Source organism: Rana temporaria, chromosome 4 (genome assembly GCF_905171775.1).
Source record: "Rana temporaria chromosome 4, aRanTem1.1, whole genome shotgun sequence".
In the NCBI taxonomy this organism is placed as follows: Eukaryota; Metazoa; Chordata; class Amphibia; order Anura; family Ranidae; genus Rana; species Rana temporaria.
Window position 1 is genome coordinate 21,665,092 of NC_053492.1, and position 14,593 is coordinate 21,679,684.

A 14,593-nucleotide genomic window follows, 5' to 3' on the forward strand; every position below is an offset into this window, starting at 1 on the left:
TAAACGTCGCCTATCGAGATTTTTAAGGGTAAAAGTTTCACGCCATGCCACGAACGGGCACAATTTTTAAGCGTGACATGTTGGGTATCATTTTACTCGGCGTAACATTATCTTTCACAATATATAAAAAAATTGGGCCAAATTTATTGTTGTCTTATTTTTTTATTCAAAAAAGTGTTTTTTTTTCAAAAAAAGTGCGCTTTTAAGACCGCTGCGCAAATACGGTGTGACAAAAAGTATTGCAATGACCGCCATTTTATTCTCTAGGGTGTTAGAAAAAAAATATATAATGTTTGGGGGTTTTAAGTAATTTTCTAGCAAAAAAAAACAGTTTTAGTCTTGTAAACGCCGAATCTGAAAAACACCTTCTGTCCTTAAGTGGTTAAAAATTACAATATACTTTTATTATGATTAAATATACAGGTGCACTCGAGTCTAGAGATACAGAAGGAAGTGTGAAAGGGAGAGTAGAGTCGGCTCAGGAACTGATAGCAGAGGCAGCAACGCAGCAGCAGAACCCAGAACCACAAACTAGGAACAAGGCAGATAAAGAGGATTTTGTTGATAGTTTTGATTACTTTACTCGACCTCAGTATCAGGATATACATACATTTTTTTCTTATCCTCAACAAATCCTAAATGTTCCTATACCAAAGGTTTATAATAGCAAAGATGGAACAAACCGCAAGTGGCTAACTTATTGTGAAAAAAACCAAGCTCTATACTGTTCAGTTTGTTTGGCATTTGCACCTTTGGTAAGTGATGGTCCTTTCATAAAGGGAGGCATGAAAGACTGGAAACACATTCACCAAAGGATAGTGGAACATGAAAAAAGTAAGACACACAGAGATAGTGCAGATGCTTACTTTCTGAAAATACAAAATGCAGATGTGAAAAGCCTGTTGACTGGCAACCAAATGTCATTACGTGCTGAGCAAGTGAAAAAGAAACGCCAGGTGATGGAGCGTATAGTGCAGCCGTCACTAAATGGCGGCCCGCGGTCCGAGTCCGGCCCGGGTGGCGCTTCTGCCCGGACCGCCATTATCATTTTAAATTTCAGCGTAGGATTGCTGGGGCCGCGGGTTTCCCCAGCAACCAGTGACGCTGAGAGCGGAGAAGACAAGCAGTCACGGGCCGCGAGTAGGGGCGTGACGTCACGTGCGTGCCCCGCCCCCTGCTGCATGCGGGTCCACTCCTGGCTCTCCTTGCGAGATTGGGGCGTGACGTCACGTGCGCGCCCCGCCCCCCCTGCTGCTCGCATTTCCCGGGCTCTCCTTATCGCGCAGCATGCAAGGTATGTGACAAGTCAATTAGTTGTCACTAATGGGCAGATTTGTTTGTTATTGTGCTGTCACGCTGATGGGCACCTTTTTTTTATGTTAAGGGGCATGCTGATGGGTATATTTTTAATGTGCACACTGATGAGCATATTTTGTTAAGGGGCACACTGATGGACACATTTTGTTGTGCCCATCAGAGTGCCCCTTAACATAAAATATACCCATCAGCGTACCCCTTAAAATAAAATGTGCCCATCAGAGTGCCCATTAACAAAAAATGTTCCCATCAGCATGCCCCTTAACATAAAATAAGGGTCACGCTGATGGGCACCTTTTATGTTAAGGGACACTCTGATGGGCACATTTTATTTTAAGGGGTATGCTGATGGGTATATTTTATGTTAAGGGGCACTCTGATGGGCACAACAAAATGTGTCCATCAGTGTGCCCCTTAACAAAATATGCTCATCAGTGTGCACATTAAAAATATACCCATCAGCATGCCCCTTAAAATAAAATGTGCCCCTCAGAGTACCCCTTAACATAAAAGGTGCCCATCAGCGTGACCCTTATTTTTTGTTAAGGGGCATGCTGATGGGAACATTTATTGTTAAGGAGCACTCTGATGGGCATATTTTATTTTAAGAGCAACACTGATGGGCCCTTTTTGTATTAAGGAGCACTCTGATGGGCAGATTTTATGTTAAGGGGCACATTTTCTTGTGCCCATCAGAGTGCCCCTTCATATAAAATGTGCCCATCAGAGTGCTCCTTAACAATAAATGTTCCCATCAGCATGCCCCTTAACATAAAATAAGGGTCACGCTGATGGGCACCTTTTATGTCATAAAAGGTGCCCATCAGCGTGACCCTTATTTTATGTTAAGGGGCATGCTGATGGGAACATTTATTGTTAAGGAGCACTCTGATGGGCATATTTTATTTTAAGAGCAACACTGATGGGCCCTTTTTGTATTAAGGAGCACTCTGATGGGCAGATTTTATGTTAAGGGGCACATTTTCTTGTGCCCATCAGAGTGCCCCTTCATATAAAATGTGCCCATCAGGATGTCCCTTAACATAAAACTTGTCCATTAGAGTGTCCCTTAACATAAAATGTGCCCATCAGTATGACCCTTATTTTATGTTAAGGGGCACGCTGATGGGCACATTTTATGTTAAGAGGGACTCTGATGGGGACATCTGATGTAAGGAGGCACTCTGATGGGAATGCCTGATGTAAATGAGCGCTGTGATGGGGACCCCTAATGTAAAGGGGTGCTGTGATGGGGACCTCTGATGTAAAGGGGCACTGTGATGGGGACCTCTGATGTAAAGGGGCACTGTGATGGGGACCCCTGATGTAAAGGGGTGCTGTGATGGGGACCCCTGATTTAAAGGAGTGCTGTGATAGGGACACCTAATGTAAAGGGGCACTGTGATGGGGACACCTGGTGTAAAGGGGCACTGTGATATGGACACCTGATGTAAAGGGGCGCTGTGATGGGGACCCCTGATGTAAAGGGGCACTGTGATGGGGACACCTAATGTAAAGGGGCACTGTGATGGGGACACCTGATGTAAAGGGTGCTGTGATGGGGACACCTGATGTAAAGGGGTGCTGTGATGGGGACACCTGATGTAAAGGGGCACTGTGATGGGGGCACCTAATGTAAAGGGGCACTGTGATTGGACACCTGATGTAAAGGGTGCTGTGATAGGGACACCTGATGTAAAGGGGCACTGTGATGGGGACACCTGATGTAAAGGGGTGCTGTGATGGGGACACCTGATGTAAAGGGGTGCTGTGATGGGGACACCTGATGTAAAGGGTGCTGTGATGGGGACACCTGATGTAAAGGGGTGCTGTGATATGGACACCTGGTGTAAAGGGGCACTGTGATGGGGACACCTGATGTAAAGGGGCGCTGTGATGGGGATCCCTGATTTAAAGGAGTGCTGTGATGGAGACACCTGATGTAAAGGGGCACTGTGATGGGGGCACCTAATGTAAAGGGGCACTGTGATTGGACACCTGATGTAAAGGGGTGCTGTGATAGGGACACCTGATGTAAAGGGGCACTGTGATGGGGACACCTGATGTAAAGGGGTGCTGTGATGGGGACACCTGATGTAAAGGGTGCTGTGATGGGGACACCTGATGTAAAGGGGTGCTGTGATGGGGACACCTGATGTAAAGGGGTGCTGTGATGGGGACACCTGATGTAAAGGGGTGCTGTGATGGGGACACCTGATGTAAAGGGTGCTGTGATGGGGACACCTGATGTAAAGGGGTGCTGTGATGGGGACACCTGATGTAAAGGGGTGCTGTGATGGGGACACCTGATGTAAAGGGGTGCTGTGATGGGGACACCTGATGTAAAGGAGTGCTGTGATAGGGACACCTGATGTAAAGGGGCACTGTGATGGGGACACCTGATTTAAAGGGATGCTGTGATGGGGACACCTGATATAAAGGGGCGCTGTGATGGGGGCACCTGATATAAAGGGGCGCTGTGATGGGAAAAAATGGGGACTTGAGATTCGGACCTCGGCCCAAAGAAAATTTTAGTGACCGGACCTCCTTGAATTTTAATTCAAGACCCCTGGTATAGTGGATGTTGTTAAAGTCATAGGCAAATGTGGCCTTAGCTACAGGGGAGATAAAGAAGAGGCAGGTTATAGCTTAGAAAACATTTCTGTTAATCATGGTAATGTCCTGGAGTTGATTCTACTCTTAAGTAGATATGACATTTGCCTCCAACAGCATGTTAACACTTGCATTGAAAACAGCAAAAAGCAGCATGAAACTGGTGCAAAAGGCAGAGGAGGTCTAGTTACTCTGCTGTCAAAAGAGACAATAAATAAAATTGTGGATGTCATTAGCCAACTGATAAAGGTGACTATAGCAGATGAAGTGAGACAAGCTGGCATGTTTTCAGTTCAAATTGACACTACCCAAGATATCACCTCCAAAGACCAGTGTTCAATCATACTTCGATATGTGACAGATGTCGTTCACGAAAGACTGATTGCTATGGTGGACTGTGAGTCATCTACTGGCCAGAATTTTGTAGCGCTTCTGAAAAAAGTGCTACTGAACCTTAATATTGACATTGGCACATGTGTGGGCAACTCAACAGATGGTGCAGCTAATATGCAGGGTCAGTTTAGGGGGTTTTCTACACTCCTCTCTGAGCATTCCCCCAATCAGGTTCATATTTGGTGTTATGCACATCTTTTGAATCTTGTACTGGCAGAGACAACAGGCAGTGTTGTGGAAAGTGCTTCTCTGTTTTCACTGCTTAACGATGTAGCAGTTTTTTTAAGAGAGTCACACATGCGCATGCAGAAGTGGGAGGAGAAGAGTCAGGACAAGCATCACAGACGACTGTGCCCAATAGGGCCAACTAGGTGGTGGGCTAAGGATCAGGCACTAAGTAAAGTGTTTGGGTGCTTCGGGAATCCTCAGGAAGGCTTGTTTTTTGAAGTGCTTATGACTTTAGACACCATTTTAGATGACAGTACACAAAAGCCAACTGTGAGGGCCAAGGCAAAGGGATTTATAGAAGGCTTTTTGAAGTATGAGACAGTGGTCACTGCTCAACTCTTCCTTCGCATTTTTGAGCTTACATCTCCCCTTTCAAAATACTTACAGACAAAGGGAATGGATATCATCACAGCTCAACGTCTGGTTGAGGGGACAGAGGAGGGTCTCAGGAAGTGTGCCAGGGACTTTGAAGGAGTTAAGTTTGCAGCTGATAAGTTTGTGACATGGGCAAATGGAAAGTTGCAAGGGGAGGAAGAGTGTGAGCTTGTAGTGCAGGCTGCCTTTTCTGAGAGAAGGATCAGAAAAAAGAAAAGAATGCCAGGAGAGCTTGCAGAAGATGAGCAGTTAGCATCAGCTGATACTGACTTTGAAGTAAAAGTACACAATGTCATTGTAGACACAGTAACAGCCAGTATCCAAAGGAGATTTTCTGCTAATGCAAAGCTTTGTTCAGATTTTGCCTGTTTAGACCCTAGAAACTTTGCTCATGTGAGGGAACATGGACTTCCCAGCTCAGCTCTGGAAGAAATAAGCAAATGTCTGCTTAAATTTGATGACAGGGCTACAGTTGGCACATTATGTGGTGAACTGTACAGCCTTGCATCTCAGTGGGACAGACTAAAAATGTCCCGTCTGGAGGGTTACATTGTCAGGACAGCTAGTGATATCCCACAAGGAGGTGATGAGGATCCTTCAATGGAACAGCAGCAAGATGTCGAATTAGAGAGCAAAACTTGTTCCTCCTGTAAAAACTGTGTCATTTGTGTTCATCTCATTCTCTCTCAGTACAATCTTCTAACTGATGCCTACCATGTGATTGGACTCGCATACAAGTTGCTATTAACACTGTCTATCACACAAGTAGCCTGTGAGAGAAGCTTCTCAACAGTGAAATTCATAAAAAACAGGCTCAGGAGCACTTTAACCCAAAAGAACCTTGAGGCATTCATGCTCATGTGCACTGAGAAAGAAATTCTCATGTCTTTGGACAATGACACTGTGATAGATAAAGTTGCAGAGACCAGTGCTCTGCTCAGGCGTTTATTAATGTTTTAGGGTTGTCCATGTTTCCTAAACTTATGCAGAGGAAAAAGATGAAACAATCATTAGAAACAGAAAGTTATACTGTGAAAAAAAGTCAAATAACAGTGCAATACTTGTTTTATTCTTTAGCTAATGTTCTCATTTGTGAAAAATATTTGAAGTTGTAAAGCAGCTGCTTCCTTGAAAAAGATGATACTATCATTAGAAAGTGCAATACATTTTATTTTAATCTTTTATTTATTTTGTTTAATATATTTGTTTTTGTTATATTTTGTTCTTCATTTCAATGTTTGGATATTTATGAATACTAATTCTTAAAGAAAATAGATTCTGATACTGTCCTGTTATTTATTGTTCTAATAAATCTTCACTGTGAAGCAAAACTTAGGTTACTGTATTTGCACTGAATTGGAAATATTTTTTGAAAAATACTATGAATTACAGGCTGTAGAGAACAGTGCGCCATTGCAACCTTATATTTTGAGGTTTTAATTACATTATTTTAATAATCGTGAACTAAAGTGGGCTGGTCTAAGGCATGAAACTCCAGGGCTGAAAATGAGTCCCACTCCGGCCCTGTGTACAGTCCAGAATGGTGCTCTCTGCAGACACTAATTATCAGTGCAGTCCCAACAGGGATCAGTAGGATCTGGATTCATAGGGAGCTGTCCCTTTGTCATAAGATAACCAGTGTACACATTCCTTAGACTAGTGTGATAAATGGGTGGAATTGTTGATATTTTCATTTAAAAATGTGTTGGAAAAGTTGTACATTGTTTTTTTTGTGCATCAGATAATCAGACAGACAGAGCAGGCTTGGTGATGGTATCCTGGTATGTCGTAGTTTTTACAACCTGGAATGTGGTGGTGGTGGGGTGTCGGGTATCCCCCTGCCGCCTGGTATACTCGGTTATTGAAACGTTTTCGTCTTCTGCGTACACCGACTTGTCCTGACACATTCACCACCATTCACTAAAACACAATCCTATTCTTCTGTTACTGAAATATTCCTTTCAAGTCCTAGATAAAGAAAGTGCTTGTGTTATAGAGGGTGGTAATAATCATTTTCTTAGTTGTTGTAGTAATAATATTTTATTCTTTTTAAATTCTTTTTGTTAAATTTTTTTGTTTACAAACTTTTTTATTTGGTACAAAATGGTGGTACAAAAAGCAAAATGGCATAAAAAAAAAGAGTACACCCCTTCCCGATCAGGACATTTTTTGCGATACAGCACTGCGTCGCTTTAACTGACAATTGCGCGGTCATGTGACACTGTACCCACATACAATTTATGTCCTTTTATTCCCACAAATAGAGCTTTCTTTTGCTGGTATTTGATAACTTCTGCGCTTTTATTTTTTTGCGCTGTAAACAAAAAAATACCGTCAATTTTGAAAAAAAAAAAAACAGTATTTATTTTACTTTCTGCTATAATACATATTCAATAAAAAATGTACAAAATCAAATTTCTTCATCAATTTAGGCCAATATGTATTCTACTACAATAAACCCAATAAGCATATATTGATTGGTTTGCGCAAAAGTTATCATGTTTACAAACTATGTGATATTATTTGGTATCTAGGTCCTGAGTGTCTACGTCCTAGGCACCACTTCGCTTCTACGGTCTGACCGCCCTCTGGTATCTAGATCCTGAGTGTCTATGTCCTAGGCACCACTTTGCTTCTACGGTCTGACCGCCCTCTGGTATCTAGGTCCTAAGTGTCTACGTCCTAGGCACCACTTCGCTTCTACGGTCTGACCGCCCTCTGGTATCTAGGTCCTGAGTGTCTACGTCCTAGGCACCCCTTTGCTTCTACAGTCTGACTGCCCTCTGGTATCTAGGTCCGGAGTGTCTACGTCCTAGGCACCCCTTCGCTTCTACAGTCTGACCGCCCTCTGGTATCTAGGTCCTGAGTGTCTACATCCTAGGAACCCTCTGGTATCTAGGTACTGAGTGTCTACATCCTAGGTGCCCCTTACCTTCTACAGTCTGACTGCCCTCTGGTATCTAGGTCCTGAGTGTCTACATCCTAGGCACCCTCTGGGATCTAGGTCCTGAGTGTCTACGTCCTAGGCTCCCCTTTGCTTCTACAGTCTGACCGCCCTCTGGTATCTAGGTCCTGAGTGTCTACATCCTAGGAACCCTCTGGTATCTAGGTACTGAGTGTCTACATCCTAGGTGCCCCTTACCTTCTACAGTCTGACCGCCCTCTGGTATCTAGGTACTTAGTGTCTACATCCTAGGCACCCTCTGGTATCTAGGTCCTGAGTGTCTATGTTTAGGCGCACCTTACCTTCTACAGTCTGACCGCCCTCTGGTATCTAGGTCCTGAGTGTCTACGTCCTAGGCGTCCCTTACCTTCTACAGTCTGACTGCCCTCTGGTATCTAGGTCCGGAGTGTCTACGTCCTAGGCACCCCTTTGCTTCTACAGTCTGACCACCCTCTGGTATCTAGGTCCTGAGTGTCTACGTCCTAGGCTCCCCTTTGCTTCTACAGTCTGACCGCCCTCTGGTATCTAGGTCCTGAGTGTCTACATCCTAGGCACCCCTTTGCTTCTACGGTCTGACCACCCTCTGGTATCTAGGTCCTGAGTGTCTACATCCTAGGAACCCTCTGGTATCTAGGTACTGAGTGTCTACATCCTAGGTGCCCCTTACCTTCTACAGTCTGACTGCCCTCTGGTATCTAGGTTCTTAATGTCTACGTCCTAGGCATCCCTTAGCTTCTACAATATGAAAGCCCTCTCGTCTCTATACCCAGTGTCTACATCCTGAGAGCCCTTTGGCATCTCTATACCCAGTATTTGCGTCCTAAGCGCCCTTTAGCGTCTACAGTCTGAGTGCCCCCTGGCATCTTTGCCTAGGCAAGTCTCTCTTAACCTTTTTTTTTTAACAGAGGAACCCTTTAAATAACTTTACGGTCTCGGGGGAACCTCTACTAAAATTCCCTATATCTACAACTCATGATACATTCGCGTGGTGATCAGTGGGAAGAATGTTCCTTAAACTTGTGTTCATTGGGAGGGATCCCCCCCCCCCTTACAGATAGCTAAAATGGTCATTGGTGTCAGTGGGAATTTATCCGAGAGGCAGAAATTGCTTGTTACTCAAGGAACCCCATAGAACCTTTTGTAGAAACCCTGGCCTAGAGTCTAAGCCTTGAGCGCCCTCTAGTGTTCAGACCCCTGTATCATCTGTATTGGATCTGTAATGATTAGTGAAAGATCCCTCTGCTTTCTCTATGTATTATTCATATCATTGCTTTTTAGCAGGAATGGCATCCACTCTGCCAAGAATAATCTCTTCCCATTTACCGAAACTTTTGTTCATCATCTCCATTATTTACAGAGAGGGATGTTTTATCTGAATTATTAAATTGTAGCCTTTCATGCTGCTTTTATCCTAAGGCTATACATTTCCTAGGAAAGGGAAACCCTCATGTTTTCGGCTAGTAAATCTTTTCCAAGAGAGAGTTAAAGTTACTTACAGATCACTATTAATGTGGCTGTCACATTTGCACTGGCTGTTACAGTAAAGTATTCACGGCGCTTCACTTTTTCCACATTTTGTTATGTTACAGCCTTATCCCAAAATGGATTAAATTCATTATGTTCCTCAATATTCTACAAACGAAACCCAATAATCACAAGTGAAAGAAGTTTGTTTGAAATCTTTGCAAATTTATTAAACATCAAAAATCATTTAAAAAAACCCCATGTACTTAAGCCAGGGGTTGACAAATTTGCTTGGAATCTAGGAGCCAGCTAAAAAAGTTAGGAGCCAGAAAACGCGCCCCGTCCCGACGAGCTTGCGCGCAGAAGCGAACACATACACGAGCAGCGCCCGCATATGTAAACGGTGTTCAAACCACAAGTGAGGTATCACCGCGATTGGTAGAGCGAGAGTAATAATTCTAGCCCTAGACCTCCTCTGTAACTCAAAACATGCAACCTGTAGATTTTTTTAAACGTCGCCTATGAAGATTTTAAAGGGTAAAAAAGTTTGTCGGCATTCCACAAGCGGACGCAATTTTGAAGCGTGACATGTTGGGTATCAATTTACTCGGCGCAACATTATCTTTCATAATATTAAAAAAAAATGGGGATAACTTTACTGTTGTCTTATTTTTTTAATAAAAAAAAGTGTAATTTTTTTCCCAAAAAAGTGCGCTTGTAAGACCGCTGCGCAAATACGGCGTAACAAAGTATTGCAACGATCGCCATTTTATTCTCTAGGGTGTTAGAATAAAAATATATATAAAATGTTTGGGGGTTCTAATTAGAGGGAAGAAGATGGCAGTGAAAATAGTGAAAAATGACATTAGAATTGCTGTTAAACTTGTAATGCTTAACTTGTAATACCAACGGCCACCACCAGATGGCGCCAGCTCACACATCTGGTGGTAATAACTTGTAATACCAACGGCTCACCACCAGATGGCGCCAGCTCCCCCCACTTCCGCCCTGCCTGCGGGCCATTTATAACTGGTCCGCGCTCTGCTAAATAAAAAAAATATATCATGTTTGAGGGTTCTAAATAATTTTATAGCAAAAAATGTTTTATTTTATTTTTTCATGAAGAGAAGTGTCAGAATTGACCCCAGTACGCAAGTAGTTAAATCATTTTGATGCAGTATATTGGTTAAAAGTGGGACTCCAGGCAATCGGCATTGTTGTGAGAAGCTCGCAGTGCGCAGTGAAATCACAGGCGGCCATTTCAGTCTAGGAGAGGAGCGCGATACTATTAGAGGACGGAGGTCAGATTTAAATGACGGAATTCTTGATAACCCTGACTTGTGTTTTCCTCTCTTCTCCGCAGAGCTGCATCATAAAGCGTTATTGTGAAAAAAGATTTGTCCCCAAGTACCAGGCCACCATCGGAATCGATTACGGTGTCACAAAGTAAGTGGTTAATAATTTGGGTGAAAGCCACGTCTTCCGCTCCTTGTGTCTGGAACAATAAAGTTACACCTGCATTGAATGTTAACAGCAGGCTGTTGGCTCTTTTTTTGGGGGATTTACCCATCAATAGTTTTCATTTTGGTCAGGGCAAAAAAAAAAAAAAGACTGGGCTGGATTCAAGAAGCAATTGCGCCTGTGTAACCATAGTTACACAGGCGCAATTGCTTACTTGCCCCGGCGTAACGAATGCTCCTGATTCAGGAACCTCGTTACGCCGACTGCAGCCTAAGATATGCGCGGCATAAGGCTCTTATGCCCGCATATCTTAGGCTGCATTCTTGCGATGGCCGCTAGGTGGCGTTCCCGTTGTGCTCAGCGTATAGTATGCAAATTGCATACTAACGCCGATTCACCACGTTGCGCGAGCCCTGCGTACGCAGTTTACGTCGTTTCCGTACGGCGTCTTTCGCGTAAGGCTGCCCCTGCTATTGGCAGGGGCAGCCAATGTTGCGTATACCCGTCGTTCCCGCGTCGCGAAATTTCAAATTTACGTACTTTGCGTAAGTGATTCGTGAATGGCGCTGGACGCCTTTCACGTTCACTTTGAAGCAAATGACGTCCTTGCGACGTCATTTGCCGCAATGCACGTCGGGAAAGTTTCCCGACGGAGCATGCGCTCTACAAACGGCGCGGGAACGCGCCTAATTTAAATGATTCCCGCCCCCTACGGGATCATTTAAATTGCGCGCGCTTACGCCGGGCATTTTGCCGGCGCGCCCAAGCAATTTTTACGGAGCTACTGCTCCGTGAATCAAGGGCAGCGCAGTAATTTTGCGGGGCGCAGGGCAAAATCGTTGCCCTGCGCCTCCGTAAAAAAAGCGCAATTCTACCTGAATCCAGCCCAGTGATACATTCCCTAGTGATTTATGCCTTTAAAAGGTTCAGAGGAATACCTGTTAATCTGGCATAAATCCATTGAGCACCTGACTTCCTGTTTGGGCTGATGATGCAGCGCCTTTTCAGCACACAAATTCCAACCAGCATCGTCGGCCCCGCCTGCTGGACTACTGAACTCCGCCCACCCCTCTCTGTCTCTCTCCATATACGTACATTGATTTATTTCCCTGCAAAACAGTGCAGCTTCTTACACACTGGGGCAGATTAAGAAAGAGATACGCCGTCGTATCTCTGAGTTCCGTCGGTCGGATCTATGCGCCCGATTCATAGAATCAGGTTCCGCATAGATATCCCTAAGATCCGACAGGTGTAAGTGACTTACACCGTCGGATCTTAGGCTGCAATTCCAGGCCGGCCGCTAGGTAGCGTTAAAGTTTTTGTACGCAACGAATATGCAAATAAGGATTTACGCCGATTCAGAAACGAACGACCGCCCGGCGCATTTTTTTTTTTACGTCGTTTGCGTTCGGCTTTTTCCGGCATATAGTTACCCCTGCTATGTGAGGGGTATCCTATGTTAAGTATGGCCGTCGTTCCCACGCCGAGTTTTAAAATTTTTACGTCGTTTGCGTAAGTCGATTCAGAAAATAGCTGGACGTAAGTTACGCTCACGTCGAAACCAATGACGTCATTTGGAGCAATGCACGCTGGGAAAGTTTACGGACGGCGCATGCGCAGTTCGTTTGGCGCGGGGACGCGCCTGATTTAAATTTTAAACGCCCTCTACCCGGCAAATTTTAATTCCACCGGGGGATTTGCGATACGCCGCCGCAGCTTTACAGGCAAGTGCTTTCTGAATAAAGCACTTGCCTGAAAAACTTGCGGCGGCGTAACGTAAATCAGATAGGTTACGCGGATCTAAAGATCCGCTGACCTATCTGAATCTGGCCCACTGTGTGTAGGGAATGGGCTTTTGAGAGATGTAGTTCTGGGGGTGTGCCAGTAGGTAATTGGTTTCCAGCAGCTGCTGCTCCAAGACTTTTACAAGCCTGGTGTGGATGGTATGGGGAGTAATGCAAGTGGTGCGGTAAAATAAAAACATAACTACAGGACATGAACGAGGGACCTGTGGCCCCCTTTTTCACTTGTTGTGGGGTCCTTGCAGACAATGGTCTGCATTCCCATTGCCCTGAAATAGTGTTTTTTTTATTTTATTTATTTTTTAGCAGGCTTATGTAATGTGTCAACATAATCTTACCATCTCCTGTATCATGTCTGCAGTCTCCTGACCGTCTCCTGTGCCATGTCTGCAGTCTCCTGACCATCTCCTGTGCCATGTCTGCAGTCTCCTGACCGTCTCCTGTGCCATGTCTGCAGTCTCCTGACCGTCTCCTGTGCCATGTCTGCAGTCTCCTGACCGTCTCCTGTACCATGTCTGCAGTCTCCTGACCATCTCCTGTGCCATGTCTGCAGTCTCCTGACCGTCTCCTGTGCCATGTCTGCAGTCTCCTGACCGTCTCCTGTGCCATGTCTGCAGTCTCCTGACCGTCTCCTGTACCATGTCTGCAGTCTCTGACCGTCTCCTGTACCATGTCTGCAGTCTCCTGACCGTCTCCTGTACCATGTCTGCAGTCTCCTGACCATCTCCTGTACCATGTCTGCAGTCTCCTGACCGTCTCCTGCATCATGTCTGCAGTCACTGACCGTCTCCTGTACCATGTCTGCAGTCTCTGACCATCTCCTGTACTATGTCTGCAGTCTCCTGACCGTCTCCTGTACCATGTCTGCAGTCTCCTGACCGTCTCCTGTACCATGTCTGCAGTCTCCTGACCGTCTCCTGTACCATGTCTGCAGTCTCCTGACCGTCTCCTGCATCATGTCTGCAGTCTCCTGACCATCTCCTGCACCATGTCTGCAGTCTCCTGCACCATGTCTGCAGTCTCCTGCACCATGTCTGCAGTCTCCTGCACCATGTCTGCAGTCTCCTGCACCATGTCTGCAGTCTCCTGCACCATGTCTGCAGTCTCCTGTACCATGTCTGCAGTCTCCTGACCGTCTCCTGTACCATGTCTGCAGTCTCCTGACCGTCTCCTGTATCATGTCTGCAGTCTCCTGACCATCTCCTGTATCACGTCTGCAGTCTCCTGACCGTCTCCTGCACCATGTCTGCAGTCTCCTGACCATCTCCTGTATCATGTCTGCAGTCTCTGACCGTCTCCTGCATCATGTCTGCAGTCTCCTGACCATCTCCTGTATCATGTCTGCAGTCTCCTGACCGTCTCCTGCACCATGTCTGCAGTCTCCTGACCATCTCCTGTATCATGTCTGCAGTCTCTGACCGTCTCCTGCATCATGTCTGCAGTCTCCTGTCCGTCTCCTGCACCATGTCTGCAGTCTTCTGACCGCCTCCTGTACCATGTCTGCAGTCTCCTGTCCGTCTCCTGCACCATGTCTGCAGTCTCCTGTCCGTCTCCTGTACTATGTCTGCAGTCTCTGACCATCTCCTGTACTATGTCTGCAGTCTCTGACCGTCTCCTGTACCATGTCTGCAGTCTCCTGACCATCTCCTGTACCATGTCTGCAGTCTCCTGACCATCTCCTGTACCATGTCTGCAGTCTCCTGACCATCTCCTGTACCATGTCTGTAGTCTCCTGACCGTCTCCTGTACCACGTCTGCAGTCTCTGACCATCTCCTGTAGCAGAAATTGGTTCTTGGCATAGCTCTGGCCATATTGGAGGAGGTCACTCTTGTGTATGACGATATAATATGCAATCGCTTCTGCAGCAGACTGAATAGACTCTGATCTGATGATTTATTTGTATTTTCTCCCCCCCAGAGTACAAATCCGAGATCGAGAAATTAAGGTCAATATATTCGATATGGCAGGACACCCCTTCTTCTATGAGGTAGGACT

General features: G+C 45.3%; 1 protein-coding gene across 1 annotated transcript in view; it reads left to right on the forward strand.

Moving 5' to 3' along the window:
• The window catches only part of DNAJC27 (DnaJ heat shock protein family (Hsp40) member C27), a 72,970-nt gene that overhangs the window by 26,996 nt on the left and 31,381 nt on the right, over positions 1 to 14,593 (forward strand). The window contains exons 3-4 of the mRNA XM_040348112.1: positions 10,698 to 10,780; positions 14,516 to 14,585. Of these exons, the coding sequence (XP_040204046.1) occupies positions 10,698 to 10,780; positions 14,516 to 14,585 (153 nt within the window). The remainder of the gene's footprint in view (positions 1 to 10,697; positions 10,781 to 14,515; positions 14,586 to 14,593) is intronic.